The sequence below is a fragment of the Garra rufa genome, chromosome 20 (genome assembly GCF_049309525.1).
Source record: "Garra rufa chromosome 20, GarRuf1.0, whole genome shotgun sequence".
NCBI lineage: Eukaryota > Metazoa > Chordata > Actinopteri > Cypriniformes > Cyprinidae > Garra > Garra rufa.
In genome coordinates this window covers 9,300,906-9,325,985 of record NC_133380.1, presented here as the reverse complement: position 1 = coordinate 9,325,985, position 25,080 = coordinate 9,300,906, and the positions used below count along the sequence as shown (strand labels likewise).

At 34.9% G+C, this 25,080-nt stretch overlaps 3 protein-coding genes across 4 annotated transcripts in view; 2 read left to right on the top strand and 1 right to left on the bottom strand.

Annotated features, from left to right (window-relative positions):
- grm2b (glutamate receptor, metabotropic 2b) overlaps positions 1-3,928 on the top strand; it is a 35,003-nt gene extending 31,075 nt beyond the window's left edge. Inside the window, exons 6-7 of the mRNA XM_073825956.1 lie at positions 2,645-2,825; positions 2,905-3,928. Coding sequence (XP_073682057.1) covers positions 2,645-2,825; positions 2,905-2,978 — 255 coding nt within the window. The 3' untranslated portion in view covers positions 2,979-3,928. The remainder of the gene's footprint in view (positions 1-2,644; positions 2,826-2,904) is intronic.
- A 2,803-nt stretch (positions 3,929-6,731) lies between these two features.
- rrp9 (ribosomal RNA processing 9, U3 small nucleolar RNA binding protein) lies at positions 6,732-16,931 on the bottom strand. 2 transcript variants are annotated; one of them, XM_073826140.1, is made up of 15 exons: positions 16,779-16,931; positions 16,547-16,632; positions 16,335-16,444; positions 16,177-16,244; positions 14,240-14,281; positions 14,034-14,160; positions 13,781-13,905; positions 12,439-12,531; positions 12,251-12,351; positions 12,019-12,153; positions 11,848-11,910; positions 8,602-8,756; positions 8,259-8,338; positions 7,940-8,013; positions 6,732-6,955 (listed from the first exon to the last, which is right to left on the bottom strand). In XM_073826140.1, the coding sequence occupies exons 1-15, from the start codon at positions 16,842-16,844 to the stop codon at positions 6,862-6,864; spliced, it is 1,419 nt and encodes a 472-aa protein (XP_073682241.1). In that variant the 5' UTR covers positions 16,845-16,931; the 3' UTR covers positions 6,732-6,861. The 2 variants fall into 2 exon arrangements, with proteins under 2 accessions (XP_073682241.1, XP_073682242.1); XM_073826141.1 differs by having other exon boundaries at positions 8,611-8,756.
- A 1,399-nt stretch (positions 16,932-18,330) lies between these two features.
- LOC141294206 (probable G-protein coupled receptor) lies at positions 18,331-24,269 on the top strand. The gene is made up of 2 exons (XM_073826292.1): positions 18,331-18,613; positions 22,646-24,269. Exon 2 carries the CDS (start codon positions 22,748-22,750, stop codon positions 24,056-24,058), a length of 1,311 nt encoding a protein of 436 aa, XP_073682393.1. The 5' UTR covers positions 18,331-18,613; positions 22,646-22,747; the 3' UTR covers positions 24,059-24,269.
- Positions 24,270-25,080: the final 811 nt, after the last annotated feature.

The following is a 25,080-nucleotide window of genomic DNA, read 5'->3' as shown; positions in this document are numbered from 1 at the left end:
CTCCAACTTCCCTCAACACACCTGCCTGGAAATTTCTAGCATTTCTAGTAAGAGCTTGATTAGCTGGTTTAGGTGTGTCTTATTGGGGTTAGGGCTAAGCTCTGCAGGACACCGGCCCTTCAGGACCAAGTTTAGGCACCCCTGGACCAGGCCTTGTGTCTAGATTAGAGGTCTTCAACCCTGCTTCTGGGGATCACTAGAAAGCTATGGCAGAAGTGTTTAATTAGGGTTGGAGCTAAACTCTGCAGAGCAGTGGCCCTCCAGAACTGAAGTTGCCTTTCCCTGGCCTAGATAAATGTCCGGCTACACAAGGCTGTCTTTACTGTGACTCTTATGCCTGCACACTGTGTTTCAAATAGATATCTACAGTTTTGTTGTGGACTATAACAAAAAGCAAAACATGAAAAAGTAGTAAGAAGTATATGTTTATCAGAATATGCAGTGAATATCCTTCTACCAAAGGCCAAAAACACCCTCGATTATGTTAAAGGAGATAACAATAATGCTAATTACAAAAGGCAGCAACAGAGTGGTTCTATGATTTTGCTTATTCAGAAAACAGAAACCGTCAACAGACATGCTAAAACCTGCTTTTTAAGATTCTGCCTTCTCATATAACTTTAGAGTCAGTTCAATCTTGAAGTTTTTTGCAAGTCATCACACCAAACACAAGATTACTTTTAGAGCTGGCCTCTGGCTTTTTTAACCAGACAAACTCAGTTTGCCAGCTCAAGCACACAGCACAGCAATGTGAATGTCTAGTCGATATAGAAACACTATCTGAGGGATGAGGGCTGCTTGTCGCATGTTATCATGAGACTCTCATCGCTGTGGGGCGAGAGATGTCAGAGCTCAGTTAGTGACACGGTAAACACGGTCATCAAGAATGCCCCCTGGCTAAGAGTGGCAATCCCTGCACTCCAACAATTTCACAACACAATCACACTGTCCACAAATTTTTTTTATCCAGATCAGTTGGGTGTTGCCAATATCAGTGCTGCTGGAGGGCTATGTAGCATCAGCCAGTTAACCTTTGGAGGGAGAGGAGATGGGGAACTAAAGGTTAAGTGTCAGGAAAGATATTTAAGAGATTTATTTCACCACATTTGAAAAACAATGGGTGACTTTTTGCCATGGGATCTTCTCTGTCTGAATAAACTATAACGTTTTATCCTGCTTCAACACATCTGCCTGTGATTTTCAACTGATCCTGAAAACCTTGATTAGCTGGTTCAAGTTATCTTGGCTTAATTAGGGTTAAACTTCACAGGACAGTGAGGGTTGAAGATCTCTGGACAAACAATAAGGAAAAACAATTGCGAAGGATGCGCCCTCTAAAGGTCACATTTGTCTGCCACATACGTCACTGAGGCTGACAAGTAGCCATTACATTCCAAAGTGAGAAAGAAATTACACAAATTTACATCTCACATGGAATAATAGTCAATTTTATAATGGTTACTTTCCTGAAATGAGACATCCTCGATTATGTACGCTGACAAATGTGACCTCCAGAGGGCACAGCCTTCAAAATGAGAGTTATGGAAGACTGTTTTTGCTTTTTTTAAAAAAAAAAGTTTATTCTGACTTTATTTCTTATATTTGCAACTTTAGATCTCCCAATTGAGACTTTGTTTCTTATTATAGTAGGGCTGGGCGATTTGGCCTAAAATCAAAATCTCGATTAATTGAACATTTTAACCCGATTACGATTAATGAACGATTATTTTATTCATTAATAAAATTATATTAAATTATATTTAAATAATATTATTTTTTTTGCCCTCATAGTTCACTGACAAGTTTTGTACAGTAAATATGCTCACATATTACAAGTGAGAGATTTTTGAATGAAGGGTGCACACACTATCTACTATCTATGATTATTTATTGAACATCAGTGTTGAACAACTGAAATTAAAGCACACATTGCTTAAAACGAAAAGTCACATTTTTCTTAAATTAGTGAAAATAAATAACTTGCACTTTTGGAAACAAAATAAATTATTTATAAAAATAATAATAAATATTAAAAGTAGAAAATAAGCAGGATCTCTTCTAAATAAAATTACTTTTGTATATCCTGTAAATACTTTTTACTGTATAAATACTGCTTAAGCTCTCCATCGACATGTCGGAGGAATAACGTAACCTAACGGAGCGGGGTCACCTGACTCCACACGCAGTAGTGTTTTTAAAGGGAAAGTAATTGAAATAATTGACCTGGAAAAATTTGATCGATTATAGGTTCTGAATGTCGATTTCGATTACTTTTCGATTAATCGCCCAGCCCTATATTATAGTACCTTCAAATCTCACAGTGTCTATAGTTCTCATAAATGTGACTGTTTCTCCCCAGTATCTCACTATTGGACTTAAGTCTTACAAAGATGACTTCATAACACTGATACAGATATCATACATATTTGAAACCATACACTTAGACAACAAAAAGTATTAAATTTGGTATTACCAAATGCTATTTCTACCTCAAATCTTCTTTATTGCAAAATGTGTTTGTTTTCCTTTTCATTTTGAGGTGAAATCTCACTAAGGCTGTTTTTCTTGAGATTCTTGAGTTGTGAGACAGGTAAAAAACTTCTCTACTTCTCTAAACATGTTAAAACCTCTTCATCCTGTTTAGGTGCAGACCACTACCATGTGCATCTCTGTCAGTCTGAGCGGCTCTGTGGTACTTGGCTGCCTCTTTGCCCCCAAAGTCCACATCATCCTTTTCCAGCCTCAGAAGAATGTGACCAATCTGAGGGCCAAAGACAACCGATTCTCCACAGCAGCCACCGCACCGAGCTCCACCTACTCACAAGGTAGCCACATCTACTCCTAAAACTTGAGGTAATGGTTATGGGTCAATTCTTTTAACTTACAACCAAACCATTTCCACAGCTTCGGCCTCTACCATAGTGCCAACCGTGTGTAACGGGCGAGAGGTGGTGGACTCTACAACATCATCATTGTGAAGATGAATTTAATCAAGACGGGGCCAATTTTATATCTCATCATCAAAGTCAGGAGTTGAATGCAATTTCTTAGACTCTTCCTCTTCTTTTGATACTCTAATCGAGTATTCGCAGATCATCTCCTGATATTATCCTGGGAAATATATAAAAAATAAATAAAAGGTGTCCCAAATGATCCTGTGGTCACCTCTATCTGGACCAAGCATGTTTTTGTCTTTCAGTTATGCAAAGCTATTCTTTATGATCAAGAGCTTGGAAAGAACAAGGGCCATTGTAAATGTGATTATAAATCCCTGTGCCAATGTACTAGTCTAGTAAATTTAAAGCCACTTGACACAAGAGCGGAAGCTATTTTGAAGAAATGTGATGCTAGCCTTGGCAATATGTGCCCCTGATTTATGTACACTACAAAAGATATTGACTAGTCTTAAGAAATGTTAACCGTAGACTTTGAGTTCTATAACTGTATTTCGTTGGACTTCAATGAGTTGTTGTTTGGGAAGGCATGATATACGAATGTTTAAGTCTCGTGATTACTGCAACCACAGAAGCACCGATGAGACTTGCACAAAATATATTAAGATTTTTTTATGTACCCCAGGGTATGTGATTTTAGATGCTGTATTCTCAGTAAATGGGAGACTGTAACCAATTTCTTGTTTTAGTTTGGTGGTAAAATAGTCCAATTTCATTTGGAGATGAGTTTATTGTCCTTGTAGTGTTGTGGTATAAAAGTCTCACGTTTGGTCCTCATGGAATAGTTTAGGTGTCATTGCAAGATGGAGAAAAACTAACTATATTCTGTATTTCCCTTTTTTGAACTTGCATTAAATTCTTAGTGGTCAGTTTTGGAAAAGTAGGTAATAATACAGATGTTTTAATGTGAACTTTAGTGAACCGGTCAGTGTTATACTTGTAATATATGTAAATAAATTATTTTTTAAATACAACTGAAGTCTTCTTTTGGCTCACAGGTTACTTATCTAATCAATAAATGCATTTCATTTGAGTTTACAATGTAAGGAGTAGGGATGTGCCTGAATCCGAGTAGTGTTTTTACAAAACCAAATGAATCTCACATATTTTGCTTATTATTACTGCTGAAAATGGACAATTGTTCTTATGTTTTGGGCTGTACTAATCGATCGGACCAGGAAAAACATTTGGAGTACAATAAAGTTATAACCAATGAAGGAAAAGAGCGCAAAACACTGTCTGAGGAACAAAAGGCGTTTGTGGTTGGACAAACTGAACAAGGATTTTCTGGGCAAAAATCTTGACAACATTTGTGTTTCTTCTTATAATTTCCAGTCAGGTGGGTGAAATATTAGGCTAATATCTTAATTAATACTGTCTCCTCATACATATCTTTACTACCTATTAACTTTAGTTTGTCAGAATATTGCACCCTTTCCTGCTTACTAGTCCTTCTCTACATAATTTAGCAGTTTCCATAAGTTTATTTTTTTTTTTTTTTTCATTTTTATACATCATAAATTAGCAGAACAAAATGTCCAGTATATTAACTGCGCAATCCATGCTGTTGTTTACATTCGAGAACCATGAAGAGACAGTGCAGGAGGAATAGGCGTTGAGAGGAGAAAAAATATTTCAGTGCTTTTCTTTTTTCTTTCGGTAATAAATATGCAGGGCACTGAAATCTCTTTTGAATGCAATGCGCGTTTGATTTTTACTTTTAGATTCGCCATCACACCTACTCTGTTTATACCAAAATAAGGAGCAGCAGTAACTTACTTACCACCGATTTGACAAAATTAGATGTTTGTCAGTGGTTCTCAGGATCTGCATATCATTCGTCCTCAGTCATCTCTTCTTACTCTGTTTATGTGGTAAGTGAAATTTTATGTACTGTAATATTAATAGGCTAGCAAGCAGTTAACCTTGTCCCTTTAGTGGCTCTGTAGAAAACGATATTTGATTGCCGTGCCTTTCCGAATACGGACTCTTCCATATTTTTTTAGCAAGAGCGGGCGCGGCCATTTTGTTAATTTTATGGTTCTGGCTTCAGGTCTCATCCGGGTCCAGATTTTTTTAGTTGCACAAAACTGGTGTCTTGCCAAATTATTTTAATGTATTACCTTAATTATGAACACACTGGTTTGTATTGCAAACAGTTTTACCATTTACTGCACGTTGTTAAAGGGATAGTTCACCCAAAAATGAAAATTTGATGTTTATCTGCTTACCCCCAATGCATCCAAGATGTAGGTGACTTTGTTTCCTCAGAAAAACACAAACGAAGAATTTTAATGAAAACCGGTGCGGTCTGCCAGCCTTATCATGGACGTGGATGGGCACCAAACCTTTAAAAATAAACAAAAACATGCACAGACAAATCCAAATTCCACCCTGCGGCTCGTGATGATACATTGATGTCTTAAGACACGAAACAATCGGTTTTTGTGAGAAATTGAACAGTATTTATATCATTTTTTACCTTTGATACACAGCCACGTCCATCTGTCATGAGCACGAGTTTGGCATCACTCACGTCACATCATGTGCACGCGCTTCTGGCGTAGTATACGCAAACGCCGTAAGGGGAAATCAGTGAAAAGTCCCGGATGAGTTTGTGCAAGCAAACGTAATCTTTTAGCTTTAAACCGGTTTAAACAATCAGGATACGCGCAAGTAATTACCATTTTGAATAGCCGCTATACCCACAATCTCTGTGCACTGTGGAAACAATGAGTGTCGTATTCATGCGACAGATCGCTCCCGGCGTTTGCGTATTCTACGACAGAGCGCGTGCACATGTGACGTGACTGATGCCAAACTCGTGCTCAGGAGAGATGGACGTGGCTGTGGATCAACGGTAAAAAATGATATAAATACTGTTCAGTTTCTCACAAAAACCGATCGTTTCAATGTATCATCACGAGCCGCAGGGTGTAATTTGGATTTAACCTTGTCCAAAAATTTGTCTGTGTATGTTTTTGTTTACTTTTAGAGGTTTGGTGCCCATCCACGTCCATGATAAGGCTGGCAGACTGCACCGGTTTTCATTAAAAATCTTCGTTTGTGTTTTTCTGAGGAAACAAAGTCACCTACATCTTGGATGCATTGGGGGTAAGCAGATAAACATCAAATTTTCATTTTTGGGTGAACTATCCCTTTAAGAGTGTTTTCAGGAGGCCTCATCAATTGGCGGCAATGAACGTAAACAATGCAACTGAACCAAACAAAACTCAATTTAATTTTTTTTGTATTATTGCTGCTGAAAATGTTCAATTATTGTCATGTTTTGGGCTGTACTAATTGATCGGTTTGGTAAAAACATTTGGAGTACTATAGACTGCCAAAAGTTATAACTAATCAAGGAGACAAGTGCAAAAACTGAGGAACAAAAGGCCAAATTGAAACCAGGATTTCCAGGGCAAGAATCTTGACATCTTGACATTCGTGTTTGTTCTTATAATTTCTGGTCAGGTAGGTGAAATATTAGGCTAATATCTTAATACTGCTTGTATGTATCTTTACTACCTATTAACTTTAGTTTGTCAAAATGTTGCGCCCTTTCCTACTTACTAAGTCCTTCTCTACATGATTTAGCAGCTTCCACACATTTTCCCCCTGTGGTTTAGGCAGCATAAATTAGCAGAACAATGTCCTAATATTGCCAATATGGCCGTGCATTTGGGTAACTGACCAAATTGTGACGTAAGTGCAAACCTTCTATTACAAATGTGTGCTAGTATATAGAGCTCTGGACACAATAAGCAGAGAAACAGATAAACTCAATAGACATTTAATCAAAAGCTCCTCTTTTACATCGTTAACAAAAAAACATATTAACAAAAAAAAAAAAAGAAGAAAGCAACCAAAAGTTCTCTGATACCAAATTCAAATCCTAGATATCGCATTACTGGACAACAACTTGCTCTTGAGCTTGTCTTTTAAGAGGGATGATATATAGTCCGTTTCTAGCTTCCTTTATTCTCCACCATCGGCCCAATCTGAAAAAGAAAATAGATAAACTGAACTTCATGTCAACATGATGAAATGTGGTAATGCTACGCAAAGAACCGATTCACTTCACAATAGTGCCATCTAGTGGCAGTACAACGGTATTGCTTAAAAAAAGGTCAATTAACAAACACTATAAAATAAAAATGTAAAAGATTATCGATTTTTTTATGCCAAAAATCATTAGGATATTAAGTAAAGATCATGTTCCATAAAAATGTTTTGTAAATTACCAACCGTAAATATATAAAAACTTAACTTTTGACTAGTAATATGCATTGCTAAGAATTCATCCGGACAACTATGAAGATGATTGTCTCAATATTTTGATTTTTTTGCACCCTCAGATTCCTGATTTTCAAATTAGTTGCATTTAGGACAAATATTGTCCTATCCTAACAAACCAATCAATGGAAAGTTTATTTATTTAACTTTCAGATTATGTATAAATCTCAGTTTCTGAAAATGTACCCTTATGACTGGTTTTGTGGTCCAGGGTCACACATATGTGACCCTGGACCACAAAACCAGTCATAAGGTTAAATTTTACAAAACTGAGATGTATACATCATATGAAAGCTCAATAAATAAGCTTTTTTTTTAATGTAAGGTTTGTTAGGATAGGACAATATTTGGCCGAGATACATCTATTTGAATATCTGGAATCTGAGGGTGCAAAAAAATCTAAATACTGAGAAAATCACCTTTAAAGTTGTCCAAATTGAGTTCTTAATGCATTTTACTAATCAAAAATTACATTTTGATATATTTACAGTAGGAATTTTACAAAAAAATCTTCATGGAACATGATCTTTACTTAATTTCCTACAAAAAACAAAAATCAAATTTTGAACCATACAATGTATTTTTGGCTATTGCTACAAATATACCCCAGCGACTTAAGACTGGTTTTGTGGTCCAAGGTCACATATATGAAAAAATGACTAACTCACTACCCTTAAAAATGACTTCACCTGTGCTCTTGTCCAACTCCTGCCACAATAAACTTCCCAGAGTTTGAGAACTTCAGACTGTTCACAAATCCAGCCTAAAAGAGAAATCAAAAAGCTTATTAGCATTTATTATACTGCAGGTACACTTAATGTAAGAGACACACATCCGACAGGCACATAATCACTGTGGACACTGTGCGGTTGTGAAAAATAGCGGTATTATGAACTGATCCATTATTCATCCTCTCCAGATGAAGTACCGCGCACACAATAGTACGTGATTCAATAGCAGACGGACTATAACTAGTCTAATAGAGCTGTATGGATGTGTACGGCTCACCATCGGGACGCTGAAGAGCGGCTCCAGGCCTCTGAAACCCTGCCCACACTTCCACAGCTGCACGGCTGAATTATGGGAGCCTGGGGAGGGACAACAATGATGTTGATGGTAATCAGGTGTTTGGAGAGCAGTCTCGAATGGAAATACAGAAGGCGGACAGCTTTGTGAACAAGGTCAAAGTGGAACGAGGACAGATTATGATGGTAATATTGCACTTGAGGGTAATCGTGTGTGTGTGCGCGACAAAAAAGCAAATGAGAGTTTGTGGGCGGTTATGGTTTTAAGTGCACTGGGTTTGTTGGCCGTGAGTGATAGTTGGTGTATTGTGTGTGTATGTGTGCACATGAGGCACCTGATGCCACGATGTCAGAGTTGTGCAGCGCCGCCACAGATGACACCCAGTAGGGCTGCTCCAGACCCGTGTTGCCATGGCTACCGTGGGCTTGCTTCACCGTGCTCACCGGCCTCTTCTTATTAACAGTCCAAATAGATATAGTGCTGTGCAAAACCAAAGCAGGAGTGAAATGATAATCATTCATCTATTAAAGAAGGCTTTACTTCTTTCCCCAAGGAGCACATGTGCTCCTAAGTTAAAAAAAACACTGCAGAATATTAAAAGGTACTCTAGGTTTTGCATGTTCACATAATTTCAAACATTTCTTTGGATAAAAGTTGAGAATTTTACCAGCATTTTGATGATAAAAAAAAAAAAAGTGATTTAAAATGATTAAAGCTTAGGGGTCTGAATGTTTGAAAGTGAGGAATTTAACAGAAAAATACTGGTAACTTGTAGTTTAAAATAAATTTATTTTGTAATTAAAATAATAATAATAATAATTTTTCATTACAACTAATATTTATATACTGTAATATTTATATCTTCATTTTTTTAAGTGGGAGTTAAAACTGCTAAAGACAATAAATACTAGAAATATTAAATACTTGGGGCCCGATGAAATCTGTTTTATTTTTCCCCAAATTCAGTTATTTTTTTTTCTCCAAATTCCGTTTAAATTTTTCTGGACTCTGTTTTAATGGTTAAATTAAAAATAATATTCATCAAAAAAAAAAAAAAAAAAAAAAAAAAAAACTGAAATCCTGAAACACACAATTTAACAACAATTTACAAAGATTATATTTTAAGGCCCTGTCAAATACGTTTTATTTTCTTCAAATTAATTTTTTTCCATTTTAATTTTTTTGAACTCTATTTTATTGGTTAAATTACAAATATTAATCAAAAGGCATGTCTGATTAATTGATATCCTGAAACATGCACAATTTAACAGCAGTTTATTAAAAGTTTAAGAAAAACTATTTTAACATCCTATGAAATCAGTTTTCTTTTTTCCCAAATTTAGTTCTCTTAATTTTTCTGAATTCTATTTTATTGGTTAAATTACAAATATGAATCAAAAAGCATGTCAGATTATCTGTAATCCTGAAACATGCACAATTTAACAGCAATTTATTAAAAGTTTGACAAAAATTATATTTTAAGGCCCTATGAAACGTTTCATTTTTTCCAAATTCCCTTTTTTTTCCCCTTCTTTAAATTTTTCTGGACAATTTAATGGCAATTTACAAAGATTATATTTTAGACCACAATCAAATAAGCTTTATTTTTTTCCAAATTCTGTCTTAATTTTTCTGGCTGTTTAAATGGTTAATTAAAAAAAATAGTAATCAAAATGCTGATTAATTGAAATTCTGAAACATACACAATTTAACAGCGATTTATTTAACAAAAATTATATTTTAAGGCCCTATAAAATACGTTTTATTTTTTTCCCAAATTTAGTTTTATTTTTTCCAAATTCAGTTCTTTTTTTTTTCCTTTCGTTTGAATTTTTCTGGACTCTGTTTAATGGTTAATTTTAAAAAATACTAATCAAAAAACATGCCTGATTAATTAAAATCCTGAAACATACACAATTTAAAAGCAGCTTAACAAAATTACATTTTAAGGCCCTATGAAGTGTGTTTTATTTTTTCTCAAAATACTTTGTCAAATTCCATTTTAATGATTTGATTACATTTTATTAATCTAAAGCATCTCTAATTAATAGATTTTTTTACATAAAAAAAATTAAATATTTCATTTGTCAGAAATACTGTGTTGCGCATTTACATTTTTGTGGTAAATTACTTCTGGTAAATAATTGGTCTGGAAAATACTCCTTTTAAAAAAAATAATAATATTTTTATTAGTAGTAATTCAATTTCAATTTCAATTGAATTGAATTGAATTAGTAGTAGAAGACAGTAGTGATGCGCGGGTCGTCTCATAACCCGCGGGCCCCGCGGGTAACCCGCGGGTCGGGTTGGGGCGGGTAAAGAAACTGTCACTTTATTTGCGGGTCGGGTTGGGGCGGGTCATTAAAAACAAAATAAAATAAAAAAAATCAATATGTTGCGTGCAATTCCCTATAGCCTATATTACATATTTGGGAATATCTATTTTCATATTTTATTAAGTTCTTTAATAAGGTTATCAACACGTCACGTCACGAAAGCGCCAAGCAGCTCCCGCTGCCAGCCACAAGCGCATCAAGCGAACGCACATTCAACTCTGCAGGCCTGGTGCTATGCGTATTTAAATCTCCTCTGATGCGCATTATCCTGCATTAGCCAAAATCATGACAGTCAACCACATCCAGTCATATGTGAATGAATGTAAATATTCGCTAAAAACACACAATAAAGACAGCAATGATGTAGTCAGGACTGTGGCGCCGGCTTGCTTTGAAATGTATTTGGTGATTGCGCCCGCTGCGTCTCCTGGCTGCACCCTAGTCATTTTAAACAGTACATAATAATGAAAACAATATCTTACAAATAAAAAGAAGCAGATTTTCATGATCAGAACTTCCTTAAACCAGTGAACCTTTAAACCATTCAGTCCAAGGATCCAGTAAACGAATGCGTTCAAATAGAAAGTTCAAAACGATATTCATAAATGAAGCATATATACCCACATTTCTTCCGGCACCACTAACGTTACACCACTGATTATCTTGTTATTAATATGATTTGATTTATGGTTCATATTCATAATCGTACAGTATTGTTGCCAGTTTAAAGGGCGAAAAGCACTTTCGGTTTTCATTTGCATTATGCAGTATGTCTATTTAATTGTCGCGGGGGCGGGGCGGGTTGTAAAAATAGACACAGTACTGCGGGGCGGGCTGGGGCGGGCCAAATAATTTCATAATTGCGGGACCCGCGGGTTGAAAAAAACCCCGACCCGCGCATCACTAGAAGACAGTACTATTATTAAATTTAAGTAATATATTTTGGTCAACATTTCTTCAAGTTAAACCAAACTTTTATTTTGATGGGTTGCTATAAGGACCTTTGCGTTTCTGTTTGTATATGATACGACAATAGTTTTTCTCAAAAGAAACATTGTAATTAGTTTTAGCTCGAGTTAACAATATCAACACTGGTAAAAACGTAATTACATGTAACTGAGAAAGTGAATGATAGTGTTGAATGTATAACATTATATATTAAATGAAAGTAATGAGAGTGCATGGATTATAAAATCCAGCTCTAAAGTGAAATCTTAAGTGAAATGAAGTCTTACCCATCATCTCCACCTGTAACCATGTGTTCTTCATTAATTAGTTGGATACAATCAATGGAGCCCCTTCAGACAGAAGACATGGACAGAAACACACAAAGAAGTCATGAAAATTCATCCTTAAAGCTGACATAATGTAAAAAAGCTTAGGCATGACTACAAACTCAAACTCACTCGTGCCCATTAAAAACCAGCTGTGATTCTTCAGCGATTTTCCACACTCGAACAGTTCTGTCTCGTCCTCCTGCAGTCACGCATCTCTCTCTGCTCAAACAGTCCAACCCGGTGATATTGTCCTGATGGCCGAACCTGACATGAAAAAAACAAACAAATAGAAATTCTGAGAATAAAGAATAAGCACAACTCTCCTGTTTATGATATTATCCATAGCAGCTGGTGAACCTACAGGGTTTCTACATAAGCGTTCTCTTCCACGCTCCACACTTTTATTGAGCGGTCATGTGACGCACTGTAGAGGGTATGAGTCCCTCGTCTGAAAGCCAAACCCTGTGGAGCAAGCATTCAAACAGAAGCATTTAGATAAATTCAGTCAAACATGCAGTAAATGATCATCATTATATATGTTGTTCTCACCGATACAGCGTCTTTGTGTCCTGTAAACTTGTACAGATGTTTACATGTCATGGGATCCCAGATCATGATGAGTTTATTCATGTCTCCACTAGCCTTTAAAACAAAGAAAATCGTATCTATTAAATTGCATCCATCTTTGTGTTTACAATTAATTGATAAAAATTGTACAGCACACCCATATTAATCAATTCTACCAGACTACAATTCAAAAGTTTTTTTGTTTGTTTGTTTAAAACCAAGGCTCTATTTATTTGATACAGTAAAAACAGTCAAATTTAAATATTATAATTCAAAATAACAAAAAATAAAATAAATTTTCATGTGATGCAAAGCCGAATATTCCAGTCATCAGTGTCACATGACTCTTCAGAAATCTTGTAATTTGCTGCTCAAAAACATTTCTTAGTATTATTATCAGTGAAAATTTAAATCTTTCGTAAGATTGTAAATGTCTTTACTATCACTTTTAATAAATTAAATGCATCCCTGGTAGTAAAAAAAAAAAAAAAAAAAAACATATTACATGCTTTATTAATTAGCAATAAATAGTACTTACACAAGTTTTTGAACAGTAAGATTTTTAATGGGTTTTTTTTTCCAAGTCTCTTCGGTTTACCAATCTTGCATTTATTTTTACAGCAAAAACAGTAAAATATATTTTTTAAATATTTACTTTTTAAAATAACTGCTTTCTATTTAAATATATTTTAAAATGTATTTAAGAGTATTTTTTCAGGATTCTATGATGAATAGAAAGATCCAAAATTTTTTCGGAAACATTATACACTATCCCATTCAAAAGCTTGGAGTCAGTATAATGTTTGGCGAAGAAATTACAGAAATTAATACTTTTATTTAGCAAGGATGCTTTAAATTGATCAAAAGTGATGATAAAGACATTTATGTTGTTACAAAAGATTCTATTTCAGATAAATGCGGTTCTTCTGAACTTTCTATTCACCAAAGAAACCTGAAAACATTATACTCAGTTGTTTTCAACAATATTAATAAAGGTTTTTGAGCAGCAAATCAGAATATTAGAATGATTTCTGAAGGATCATGTGACTGAAATGATGCAAAAAAAAAAATCACAGGAATAAATTACATTTTAAAATATATTCAAATAGAAAACAGTTATTTTAAATAGTACAAATATTTCAAAATGTTACTGTTTTTGCTGTACTTTGGATCAAATAAATGCAAACTCTGTGAGACTTCTTTAAAAAAAAAAAACATTAAAAATCGTACTGTTCCAAAACTTTTGACTGCCCTGGCGCAAATTATGGACCAAGGAAAGTTCTTCTATAGGAATATTTTTGAGCTAATGAATTCCAGCTCTCACCAGGTATTTCCCATCGGATGATATAGCCATACACAGGATGTGAGCGGTGTGTCCCACATGACGATCTTCTGTTCCCTTTCGTCCTCCTGCGATCTTGTGCACCTTCTTTCCGCTCTCCACCTCCCCTATAGATCATAACCATCGTTTATTTAGAAGCAGACTGACTCGAGTTTATACATACTGTACAACGGAAGCTAAAACAGCTAGTGATTTGAAAATGTTAAGCAGAGCGAAGTGGACCTGTCAGACTCACATTTGATGATGGAGCAGTCTTTGCTTGCCGAGAAGATGTATTTCTCATCTGGGCTGATGACGAGGCATGTGACAGATAGTTTGTGTCCTCTCAACAACCTGATCTCTGATGAATCTGGAGCTATGAGCTAGAAGAGATGTCAGGGTCATGTCAGAAACAGAAGTAACAGTGGAAAATAAAAAGCAGCTAATGAAAACATCACCCACTTCTTTGGCGATCATTCTTTGCAGTTTGCCTTTCTGTTCCAGCTGAGGAGGATGAATAAAAACAAGTGATTATGGTATTATTAAAATTCCTATTATAATAAAATCCACTTACTGTAGCCATATATATACTGCAACAAGCTCCAAAACAGTTTTAATAACAAACACCAGATTTTAAAAATCAAGCTCCTGATTGGTTAACGCGGCGCGAATTTTCGCCAAAGTTCAGATTTTTGAACTCGCGTTTCGCGCGGCAGGACGGCTATTCGCGTCTTTGCATTGACTTAACATGTAAATCACTCGCGCTTGCCGCTTCATTCGCGTCCGGTGTGAACGCACCATTAGAATGGCATAAGATGGTGTTTCTTTCTGATGAATCAAACCAGAGTTATATTAAAAATTATTCTGGCACTTCCAAGCTTTACAGTGGCATAGGCAGGTGTTTCTCTTCATCAGTCCAAAACAAGTCCGAAAAAAGGGCATCCATCTATAATAAAAAGTGTCTCACACAGCTCTGGGGGGGGGGGGGGGGGTGAATAAATGCCTCCTGTAGTGAATCGATGTGTTTTTGTAAGAAAAATACTCATATTTAAAACATAAGAATCACTTTAATCTAGTATGCGCCAACTGGTCGTTTCCGGATGCACCTCCAGGCTGATGGATGAAACGTTGGCATTGCGCATGCACCTGTGAGTCTTGTGAAAACCAACGTTTGTTTACAGGAGCAAATGAAAGCAGTTTTCTTACTTTAGTAAAGGAAGACCAGTCTCCTCTTGGTTTATATCGAAATCCTCCAACAGTTTCATTTACAAATCCTCGTTTTGAACTTCTAATTCGTGACTGTTTTTGTTTTGATCTTCCCACAATGTGTTCGCGTTCGTCACTTCCGGGTACGACCAGTTGGGGCATTTTAAAGGTTGTATCAGCGATTTCTAGCCTAAAACATAAAGTGTCAAATTCAGCTGAGCTTTCTTCACGATCCGCTCGCTGCTTGCCCCATAAATTGTCTGTGAAAAAAACGCGTCTCTCTGGTCAGCCTAGGGTCCGAGAAAAGCCAAAAAAACAATCGGCACTACCAACCTTTCCACAGATAAACAAACAGTGTTCCAACCAATCAGCGTCAGGGGTTTGGTGTTGTGGACTTTCGCTCCGCCTCCCTCACATCCCTGCACCAGTAGGAAAGTCCACAACACCAAACCCCTGACGCTGATTGGTTGGAACACTGTTTGTTTATGTGTGGAAAGGTTGGTAGTGCCGATTGTTTTTTTGGCATATCTCGGACCCTAGGCTGACCAGAGAGACGCGTTTTTTTTACAGACAATTTATGGGGCAGGCAGCGAGCGGATCGTGAAGAAAGGTCAGCTGAAATTGACACTTTATGTTTTAGGCTAGAAATCGCTGATACAACCTTTAAATATTGATATTTTTCGTACAAAAATGCATCAATTCACTACAGGAGGCCTGTATTCACCCCCTGGAGTCGTGTGAGCCACTTTTTATTATGGATGGATGAACTTTATTGGACTTGTTTCGGACTGATGAAGTGAAACACTCGCCTATGCCATTCTGATGTGCCAGGACCATTTTTAATAGAACTCCGATTGGATTTGTCTGAAAGAAGGAAACTATACACCTAAAATGCTCGAAGGCTGAGTAAATCATGGGCTAATTTTTATTTTTGAGTGAACTAACCCCTTGTTTTTTTATATTTTAATAAAATATAATTATATATATCTCAGCCTTTCGTTTATGACATATAAACATTTCAATTCAATTACACTATTGTGAACTTTGTCTGTGTTTAATTGTGAAATGTTTTACTCAAAATGTCAATGGTTTACGGTAAACATTTTCTTTTTTTTTTTTTTTTTCAAGAAGTGTAAGATCGCACTGTCTCCATATCAAATATTAGTGATGAAACCCAGCTGAAGTGGACCTACCACATCATCCTGCAGTCTTCCAGCTATCAGATCCGCTTCAAATGTTTCATTCTCGGCTGTCTTGTCCTCTGCCAATGACAGCACAGAGAAAACAGGTTTAGAAAACAGTGAACAATCATTCAGTTTTGTGTGAAAGCTTGATCTTACAGCTTACACACCTTCCTCTCTCAGCTGGTCCAGGTACTGTTTGGCCAGGCGAAGTTTCTTCTCTTGCGGCGTCTCCTCGATCTCGTCGTCTTCATTTTCCTGTTTTCTGTGAGGCGCACCACTGCAGAAAATGAGACATCGTAATTTAATTTAAGAAAAGAAAAAGAACATGACCACAGCGTTCATCCAGCAGAACAAACTGCTGTCGATCAGTTAACGTTACCTTTCATTTTCCGAGTCGCTCGATATTTCTTCATTCATTCGCTTGTTGAACTTTTTTGATCTGCCTTTGCCATCATCTGCATTGCTCTTGAAATGCAAAAGAGTAATATCCATATAAATAGGTTGTTTGATTTTTTGTAACATTAGAGAAAAGAGCATAAACTAACATTGTGAAAACTCAAAAAATAAATACAAATTAATTTCGCAGTGAATTTAGTTAAATATGGACGTACCTTTCTTTTTAAATCTCCTTTGTTGACAGCCGCAGCGATTACCTTTTTCTTTATAAAGAACGACATGATGGAGCATAAAACTGGCTGTTTTTATGAAATTTAGTACTTCTTGGCTGCCACTCACATGGTCACAAACACATGCTTCCTGCAGCTCTTCTTCTTCGATGGTTTGAGTGTGTGTGTTTGCGCTACAGCGCAGCGTAATGGAGAGACGCTACATTACAGCCAACACTTCAACTGAGCTGCTCTGGTTGTATAAACTACACATGGTGTGATCAACACTGACTGATAGATATACTATACTAGACTTATCATTATTATAAAAAATAAAATACTATATACTGCTACTACTGCCAATGATAATACATTATAAACATAATAAATACATAAAATACAGACATGTATACAAACATGCATTAAAAACACACAATTAAGTATAAAAATTATGAGAATTAATAAAGATTTAAGATTACAGAAAAAATAAAATAAATAAAATGATTTATTTTAATAATAATAAATTTAGAGACATACAAACGTAATAAAAACATAAGTATAACAACAAATTATTATTAATACATTAAAACATATACAAACGTATAGTATAGAAATAATACATTATTATAAATGCATAAAATAATGCAATATAAATCAATTATGTATACTACTAATTATTATACATACATACATACATACAAGCATTAAAAACACATAGTTAAGTATAACAACAATATATTACAAAAACAAAAATATAGATTTTTAGTGTAAAAAAATTACACGTTGTAATAATAAAATACATTTTAATTGTTATTATTCTAAATACATTTAAAAACATACAAACATACAGGTACGCAATAATGATAATAATACACTACTGCTAAAATATTATAAATAAAATAAAATACAAATATGCAATAAAAACACAAACTGTAGAAATAATAAAAAGTATTGATTATAAATGCATAAAATAATGCAATATAAATCAATTATGTATACTACAACTACTACTACTAATAATAATAATATATTATAGATAAAAACTAGAGTAAATGAACAAAATACAGACATATATACAGACATGCAATAAAAACATAAGTATAACAACATTATTATTATAAAATACCACAAATTTACACAAAAACTCTTGAAGTATACTGCTACTACTGACAATAATAATAAATAGTATTTATTAAATAAATAATAATTAAATGAACTAAATTAAATAATTAAGTTTAACAATATAAACAATATATTATAAATAAATAAATATAAATAAATATATATATATATATATATATATGTAAGACATTATATATAATTAATAATTTATATTAATTTATAGAATAACTAATATTCAATTCATTTTTGCTTGAATTTCTATTGCATATGTTTGGGATATATAATTTTATTTTTAGATTTAAACATAGTGTGAGTGACTGTTACTACTGGTGACTGCCCCAGTCCTGTGATCAGTCAGCTCTCTCTCTCTCTCTCTCTCTCTCTCTCTCTCTCTCTCTCTCTCTCTACTGTTGTTGTGTTGCTGGATTCACCTGCAGCTCTCTGGCTCCTCAGTGAGGGGAATTGACACAGTGTAATGACTCTATACATGATGCAGTAGAGGCTCCTAATGGACTGACCTGCACATCATGTACATCTGCCTCTGTAATGGCTTCCGCTTGCCTTAAGTGCAAAGACCGTGGAGCCAAACACAACTCCATCAAGCGCTCTACACCCCAGACAGAGTGAGAGCTGGATAAACTTCACCAGCTTCACATGACTGATGAACAGATCCTGGATTTTGGATTAAATGATGCTTGACCACGCTTAACAAACATCAGGTGAGATTTTCTCTTGTATTATTTGTTATAACTTGCATAGTATGTTACTTACTTTACTGTGTTTTTTGCTTTAAACATACAGTTTATTACACTGTAAATTAGTGCTTTCTCATAATGTTAGTCCAAAATGTTTAAGGCTGAAATAATTTCTTAGTAAACAACAAATATTGCATAATTAACAATGTTTTAACGATGATAAATTACACAAACAATTGAACTGTTTAGTTTTAGTTTAGTTTTTTATAATGCAACAACACATTTACCTGAGTTTTCAAGTTAAAATTAGGTTGTGTCCACTTCTGTGTGTGTTTATGTAGTTTACAGTACATAATAAAAGCAGGGCACCTCTTTCATAATCCAAAACCAAAAAACCTGCACATCTGTTTATTAGATGAGTAGACAATCTGGGCTGAGCAGAGAGATTACTGGCCCAAAAACATGCCACATGGATTAAAAGTGGAAGTCACTGATTTACCAGAGCTGCGTGTCTGAATCAGGGGGTGGGGGACTGTAGGTGTTATTTGTTGTTTTGCTGTAATTTTCACCCACTTTTTGAAATATTTTGAGAATAAACCTCCTCTGAAGTTATTTTTTGCGCTGCAAATTGAGGTAGTGTGAGGTCAAGGCATTACCAATCCATCAAGATAAACAAACTGATTAACCTAAAACGCACTGGAACGTTCTGTGCAGCTGTAATGTAGTGATGTAATACAGCCGCTGTGCATTTCCATGCCAAATTACTCTGCATTCATTTTCTAACCCCTATGGACATGTGCTGATGAGCTGGGACTATAGAAGATTACAGATTATGATTATTCGCATTGGGAAATGTCTGGTGGAGGTCATTATAAATTTTGTAGAATTATTCATGGTACTGTAAAAATATTTAAAATTGACAGTGAATTATTGTTGTTTTAGTACTTTTTGAAAGAATTCTCTTAAATTAGAAATACAGTAAAAGCAGTAATATTGCAAAATATTATTACAATTTAAAATAACCGTTTTCTATTTTAATATTTTTAAATATATAATTAATTTTTGTTATGCAAAGCTTCAATTTTAGCATCATTATTTCAGTCTTCAGTGTCACATGATCCTTCAGAAATCATTCTAAAAAAAATTAACTATCAGAATAAAGTCAAAATTACAAGAATGACATCGAAATATTTAGAGAATAATGTTGAAATTACAAGAAAGTTTAAATATTTTGAGTCTAAATGACGAGAATAAAGTCACAATATTTTGAAAATGAAGTCAAAATATTTCGAGAATAAAGTGAATATATTTTGAGAATAAAGTTAAAATTACGAGAAAAAAGTTGAAATATTTGGAGAATAAACTTAAAATATTTGGAGAATAAAGTAGAAATTACGAGAATAAAGTCAAAATCTTTTGACAATGAAGTCGAAATTACGAGAATGAAGTCAAAATATTTTGAGAATAAAGTTAAAATTACGAGAGAAAAAAAGTTGAAATATTTTGAGAATCAACTTAAAATATTTTGAGAATAAACTTAAAATATTTTGGAGAATAAACTTAAAATATTTTGAGAACAAAGTCTAAATATTTTGAGAATAAAGTCTAAATATTTTGAGAATAAAGTTAAAATTAAAAGAAAAAAGTTAAAATTACAAGAAAAAAGTTGAAATATTTTGAGAATAAACTTAAAATATTTTGAGAATAAAGTCTAAATATTTTGAGAATAAAGTTAAAATTACGAGAAAAAAAGTTGAAATATTTTGAGAATAAACTTAAAATATTTGGAGAATGAACTTAAAATATTTTGGAGAATAAACTTAAAATATTTTGAGAATAAAGTCTAAATATTTTGAGAATAAAGTTAAAATTAAAAGAAAAAAGTTAAAATTACAAGAAAAAAGTTGAAATATTTTGAGAATAAACTTAAAATATTTTGAGAATAAAGTCAAAATATTTTGAGAATTAAGTCAAAATTACGAGAATGAAGTCTAAATTTTTTTTAGAATAAAGTCAAAATTAGAATAAAGTTAAAATATTTTGAGATTAAAGTTAAAGTTACAAAAAGCAAGTCAAAATATTTTGAATAAAGTTGAAATTCTGAGAATAAAGTCAAAATATTTTGAGAATAAAGTCTAAATGACAAGAATAAAGTTGAAATTAGAGAGTATAGCCTATTTGCTATTGTGCATGCAAATGGCCAGGATTGGGAGCATATGTAATTTATACATACTGGTCAACTTTAATTACACACATCACCTCAAGACCTACCGCTCTAATTTCTACAGCTATCAGAAGTTTTCTTGGCATTAGAGTGACTCTCCAGTAAATGACATCAGTGCGATGATATCTGTGTCTGTGTGTATCGTGACGTCTCTGGCGTGAGTGCATTGTAGTGCTGTGCAGGTGACAGTGAGCTCACGCTAACGCTAATGCCAGAGAAACCCCAGCAGCTGCAGCCAAACAAGTGAGCTCATTATACTCTGCTTCAAAAGGTTAGAGCACCACGAGCACCATGAATAGAGCACCATGAATTATTCCAACTGATCAAGCCTCCCTCGCTTTTTCAGTGTTTAGCCACACATGTCCACAAAACAATCACAACAATGCTCTGGACATGTTACGCTAATAGCCTGTTGCTAAAACCTACCTTCACGAAACATTTTTTGGCATATGATGCCATGGTATTATGATTTTGGACACTGGCATGATGGTAATACCATGGTATTTTTTGTAAATACCAATGCCACCTGACACATCAGTATACCATGGTACTATTGTAGTATTGTATTGTATACACTAATATAAACAACATGCTTAAAATAAAATATAAAAATATGTATCAAGAAAGACAGTCAATTTAAAAACTTATATCTATATGCACATATATTATCGTCTCTGTAAAGCGCTATGTAAAGCACCTCTTTCTAAATTCTAGTATTTTTTACTTTAATTTTACTTATTAATCTATTTCAATTTTAATATTTAATTTAATTATAACTTAAAGAATAAATTTCAATAAAAAAAAATCTAAATTACAAACATAAAATCTAAAAATTTTGAGAATAGTCGAAATTACAAGAATAAAGTTGAAATTACGAGAATAAAGTCAAAATATTTTGAGAATACAGTTCGAAATATTTTGAGTATGCAGTTGAAATTCGTTTAAATATTTTAAGAATAAAGTCTAAATATTTTGTGAAAAATATTGAAATTACAAGAATAAAGTACGATATAACGTTACAAATATAAAGTTACGAATAAACTATGAGAATAGTCTAAATATTTTGAGGAAAAAAGTCAAAATTATGAGAATAAAGTCAAAACATTTTGAAAATAAAGTCTGAATATTTTGAGAAAAAAGTTACATTTACGAGAATAAAGTGTAAATATTTTGAGAAAAGTGACGAGAATAAAGTCAAAATATTTTGAGAATAAAATTGAAATTACGAGAATAAAGTCTAAATGTCTTGAGAAAAAGGTGACATTAATTGATATTGAATCTAATTATTATAAGAATAAAGTTTAAATATTTGTAAAATGTTTTTAAAATAAAGTTGAAATATTTTAAGAATCAATTTTAAGAGTCTAAATTATTTAAAATTTAATTTAATTTAATTTCTGTTTGGTCAACCAGCAGTACATATATATATATATATAACCAGTAGTTAAAATAAACAACCTGACATTTATTCTATAATCAGAGGTAAACAACCAACATCCAAATGGAGTATATATATAAAAAGATCTCAGAAGTGGAAAAAAAAGATTAAATTTTATTAATTTTATTAATAGAGTATGCATTTTTAAAATGAATTATTTTATAATAATTTCTGACTATAGTATTGTTTATTTATAATAAAGTATAGAATTATGATATAAATTAATAAACATATATGTAATAAAGCATATGTAATCTCTTAACAGAACTGTAAATACAATAAAAAAACAACATGCAAATCAGCTAAAAATGCACCTTTAAATTTGTCAACTTGTTGTGCATGTGTTCAACTGCAGTTATACTAATCTCTGTATGTCATATGATACTTTCCACAGCGCTGACCTTTGACCTCCAGCCAATGAGTCCCCGTTTCTGACCGGTGGAAGATGGAGAAGCCTGCGTTCCTGCTTTGTGTTTGGAGCACCACACTGTAAACAATGGAGGCGTCTGGATTACCTCCACCAGCAGAGCTTAACGCAACCGAACTTAATGAGACATTGAGTCATGGCCACCCTATGCATCTGGCTCCCAGCATGCAGTTAGGAAGCATGTCCAACCCGCAGTCGCGTTTACGAGACATGTCGGCCCTCGTGGTCATGGTGACTCTTAATGCAATAGCACTTTTAGCCAACAGCGGAGTGCTTGCCGTAGTAGTAAAAGTGCCACATCTCCGCAAGTTCAGTTTGGTGTGTCACCTCTGCATCGTGGATTTGCTATGCGCCGCTTTGTTAATGCCACTCGGCATCGTCTGCGGCTCGCCGTTCTTCGCCGGCATCATCTTTTCTGTACTCGAATGCAGGTTGTATATATTCCTGAATGCCTTTCTCATATCTGCCTCTATTTTTACGGTTACTGTGATTAGCATCGAGCGCTACTTCTACATTGTGCATCCCATGAGGTACGAGGCTAAAATGACTCCTTGGTTATCCGCAGCCGTGATGGGACTTGTCTGGGTGGTGTCTACTTTGCTAGGGCTTGCTACCGTCTTCGGATGGCCCAGTTATGGAAGCAGAAGCTCCATTGCCGCCACACATTGCTCTCTTCATTGGAGCCACAGCGGACACCGGAGAGTTTTTGCTATTTTATTCTGCACAGTTTGCTTTTGCGTTCCAGCTGCTATTATTATCGCCGTCTATGGGAATGTTTATAAAGTCGCCCACACGGCTGCACGAGAAAGAGGTCCAATCCCGAGCTGGACGATGGCGACCGCTTATCCGAAGCGTCGATCTGATTCGGTCAACAGCCAGACCACGATTATCACCACCAGCACGAGCGTCCGGAGAAATCAAGTCCAGCGTAGGAAAAGGAGAACGCTGGTTGGTGGGAAAGCAGCTCTTACTTTAGCTATCATCGTGGGTCAGTTCCTACTCTGCTGGCTGCCTTATTTCGCTTTCCACCTGCATTTGTCCTTGGGATTCTCTCATAGTACCTCTGAGGAAGCCGAGGGACCGGTCACATGGCTGGCATATTCGACATTCGCGGTAAACCCATTTTTTTATGGCCTGCTCAACCGTCAGATCAGGGAGGAGTTGTGTAAGATGCTCTTTTGTTGCCGATCACCTGGCAGACCGGTGCGGCCCTCAGCGTCGGGTCACGAACGTTCAGGACATGAGGACTTTTTTCATTTTGTGCACAGGAGCGGTGACAGGGATGGAGTTAGATGCAGCTACCACATGGCTACACCAAGGAGCACATTGGACCAGACTAGTTTTAGGATACCGGGGCAAATACCTGAGGAGATCACTTGAACTATTCTTAAGATTGAGGAGTTACACAACATGCATAGATGACATAAAAAGTCTTTTAAAAAGATTTTTATAAGGGTCATAATAATTAAATTTTTTGTTGTCATTTTAAAGGAACACTCCACTTTTTTTGGAAATAGGCTCATTCTCCAACTCCCCCCTAGTTAATAAGTTGAGTTTTACCGTTTTGAAATCCATTCAGCCGTTCTCCTGTTCTGGCAATATCGCTTTTAGCATAGCTTAGCATAGATCATTGAATCCTATTAGACCAGTAGCATCGCGTTCAAAAATGACCAACGAGTTTCCATATTTGTTGTATTTAAAACTTGACTCTTCTGTAGTTATATCGTGTACTAAGACCGGTGGAAATGCAAAACTGCGAGTTTCTAGGCTGATAAGATTAGGAACTACACTTCCATTCCGGCGTAATAGTCAAGGAAGTTTGCTGCCGTAATATGGCCGAAGCAGGCGGCGTATTATCAGAAATGAGTTCCCAGCTAGTTTAGCATTTGCACATGTGCTGCGTGGTATTACTGCTCCTGCTTCAGCCTTATTACGGCAGCAAACTTCCTTGACTATTACGCCGGAATGGAAGTGTAGTTCCTAATCTTATCAGCCTAGAAAATTTAAGCTTTGCATTTCCACCGGTCTTAGTACACGATATAACTACAGAAGAGTCAAGTTTTAAATAGGACAAATATGGAAACTCGTTGGTCATTTTTGAACGTGATGCTATTGGTCTAATAGGATTCAATGATCTATGCTAAGCTATGCTAAAAGTGATATCGCCAGAACAGGAGAACGGCTGAATGGATTTCAAAACGGTAAAACTCAACTTATTAACTCGGGGGGAGTTGGAGAATGAGCCTATTTCCAAAAAAAAGTGGAGTGTTCCTTTAAGGGATTTTAAATTTGGGGATGAAAAAACAAAGTCGACCCTTTGCAGGGAGTTTGACTGACAGGCGATCTGACCAATCATAACACTGGTGGACTTGAATTTGAAAAATTGTGTGTATTGACGTCTT